General features: G+C 55.9%; 1 protein-coding gene across 1 annotated transcript; it reads left to right on the top strand.

Moving 5' to 3' along the window:
- Positions 1-954: 954 nt before the first annotated feature.
- Positions 955-2,367, top strand: LOC101437415 (calmodulin-like protein 3). Its single transcript, XM_004477374.5, has one exon. The coding sequence runs from the start codon at positions 1,155-1,157 to the stop codon at positions 1,602-1,604; it is 450 nt and encodes a 149-aa protein (XP_004477431.1). The 5' UTR covers positions 955-1,154; the 3' UTR covers positions 1,605-2,367.
- Positions 2,368-2,916: the final 549 nt, after the last annotated feature.

Raw genomic sequence — 2,916 nt, 5'->3', positions numbered from 1 at the left:
ACCCCTTCAGAACGGCCCTTGTTTAAAACGTCCAGGGATGCCCCATTACAGGAGACTCAACATTTTAATTCCCCGCCCTGTCCTGGGAGTTCTCCCCTGCCTCTCCCTTTCAATATCTGGACCATCCCCTCACCCCTGACTTTGCCCTACCCACAGCTGCCCCTTGTCCTCCTTGAGGTCACCTTCAAGAGCCACCTCTGCCTAGTGGACTCCCTTAACTGAACCTCTGAGAGCAGCCTCTCAGGGTTCTCTCCATGCTCACCCTTTCTACTTCCTTTACAGCGTTTATCAAAAATCTGTAATTATTTTGTTCTGGTTTCTTAGCTAACTTGCTAACCAGCTGTCTCGCCAATGAGATAGCAGCTTCATGAGGACAGCAAGCTTCTGTCTGCTCTTAGAACAGGACCTGTACCTGGTTGCTCCTCAGTAAATATTTGTGAATGAATAATTAAACAAGTGGGTTGGAGGAAAGCCTCCTGCATTCGCGATTATTCTGAAGACAAAAAGATGCACTGTTTCCACCTGAAAAAAATTTTTTTTCCCTTTTCTGAAAACCCTCCAAAGCCTTGGATACCAAAGTCCAGGAAGGGAAGTTCCTTTCAGGCCAGTGTAGCTTCTTTTCACCCTGCCAAGAGACCTCACCTACAGGGAAGAAAGGACACAGGAAGGTCGTTTAATTGAGCGAAGGATGGGAGATGGGGGGACAAGTGGAAGACTGAGGAGGAAGGAGGGAAAAGGGAAAACTCATAGAGGAAAACACCCAAACTTAATTTCTCTCCAATGCCTGGATCTCGTCCACCACGCCCTTAACGAGAGGCGGTATTGCAGGTGGGTCCTCTCGGCTTTGTAGGATGCCAGGGTGCAAATCCGGCTGCCTTTCCCACGCAGAAAGCTTGGCGCCAGCTCAGCTGGCCGGCCGAGCCGGTGGCTGCCGCTGCGCTCCTGTCTCAACAGGCCCTGGCCTTCGGGCGAGCGCAGGGCGGGGAGGCCCCCGCGCAGCCCCAGCCGGGGAGGGCGCCGCTCCTTCTTAAGCGCCGGCACTTGCAGCCAGCCCCGGCAAGCCGAGAGCCGCCACCCCCGGGGTCTCCACCTGTCCCTTCGGGGTCCCGCGGCCGGCGGGCAGGGGGCGTCCCCGGCCACCCCCCCGGCGCGGCATGGCGGAGCAGCTGACGCAGGAGCAGCTGGCCGAGTTCAAGGAGGCCTTCTCGCTGTTCGACAAGGACGGGGACGGCACCATCACCGCGCGGGAGCTGGGCACCGTCATGCGGTCCCTGGGCCAGAACCCCACCGAGGCCGAGCTCCGCGACATGGTCCGCCAGGTCGACGCGGACGGCAGCGGCACCGTGGCCTTCCCCGAGTTCCTGGGCCTGATGGCCAAGAAGATGCGCGACGCGGACGGCGAGGAGGACATCCGGCAGGCCTTCCGCGTCTTCGACAAGGATGGCAACGGCTTCGTCAGCGCCGCCGAGCTCCGGCACGTGATGACCAGGCTGGGCGAGAAGCTGAGCGAGGAGGAGGTGGACGAGATGATCCAGGCGGCCGACGCGGACGGCGACGGGCAGGTGAACTACGAGGAGTTTGTGCGCATGCTGGTGTCCAAGTGAGCCGGGGGCGGCGGTGCCCCAGCCCGCACGGGTGCCGCTCCCTGGCTCGCCTGGGGCGTGGCTGCCTCTCACTGCTGCGAGATCCTCAGTCCTTTCCCTTCCTCCTTTCCTAGAGCTTCCTCGGGGCACGGTTTTCCTCTCTGGCCAGTAGAATTGGCACCCCCCTCACGCATCTCACCTTCACAGCCTCCTTCCTGACACCTCCTCCCTCACCTTCTTTCATTCAGAAGGCTCCCAGCCCCAGCCACGAGCAAAATCTTTGCCACCAAGGACCACCGTCTCTGGGGGCAATGAGTGAAAGGACCCAGGAAAGTTGGCGCTGGCTCTGCGCTTCATCCAGATGTGTGCAGTGCAGCCCCCGAGAGCTCGCGGGGCACGCCCTCCAAAGGGCTCGCACCACGTGGGCGAGGTAGCTGCCAGCCTCGGTCCACGCCTGAGTTCCTGGAGCTTCTGGTGGCTGAAGCCTTCATTCACCTGCTGTGGCACATTTGGATTCGGGAGGGTGGGAGAAGTCTTGGCGCTGCAGCGAGGGGAGGGTATGGACACTTTGATGGCTGAAGTCAGGTCTCCCGTGAACCATCACTTTCCTGCCGAAGGCACTGGCAGGTTCCATTCGGGAAATCTCTGTGACTCATCTTTTGAGACTGGGAGTAAAACTGGGGTCAGTTGTAATATGTTTGCATTAAACTGAATGGAGGGAAATTTGAATGAAAGGGAGAGGGAAGCTGCAGGGGAATAAATAAAAAGCTCGTTTTCTATTTCATTTTGTTTCTCTCTCTTTCCTCCCCCACTCCCTCCCCTCCCCAGTTCTGATAAAAATCATCCTTTGTTAGATTCAGGTTTAAACGTGGTAGAAATCTCCATTCGGGGGCTTTTTGAAAATGCAATGAAATCTGATATCCGTGGGTATAGTGAAAAGAGAAAAGTCTGGATAAAGTAAATCTCAAATATTTATTTTTAAATAAAAGGGGTAAGTAGGCAGCAAAAAAGTGACTAAAAATCCTGAGCCCCTAAAGATCTAAGCTGATTACAATCAGAAAGAGACCCTGATCACTATTTTCATTTCTCCTGCATTCGCGCTCTGGTTGTTGCGAAATGCTCTGGGATTAGGAGAAAGCAAGGTGCTGGAGGGTGCTGAGCGCAGACGCAGTATGCGTGGGACAAAAGCATTTTCTAGATGGCTAGGCCAGCATTCTCCCGGAATGTAGATAATGCAGAGTCTGAAGGGTCTATCAGGGATCCGTTTTAGTTTAAAAGGAAGGCAGTGTTTCGTGGAATGCACACCAGACGGGGGTGGGGGGGGTGGTGTTCA

Source organism: Dasypus novemcinctus, chromosome 20 (genome assembly GCF_030445035.2).
Source record: "Dasypus novemcinctus isolate mDasNov1 chromosome 20, mDasNov1.1.hap2, whole genome shotgun sequence".
NCBI classification, from domain to species: Eukaryota; Metazoa; Chordata; class Mammalia; order Cingulata; family Dasypodidae; genus Dasypus; species Dasypus novemcinctus.
Note: the sequence above shows the minus strand (reverse complement) of the source record. Positions and strands in the feature narration are given on the sequence as shown.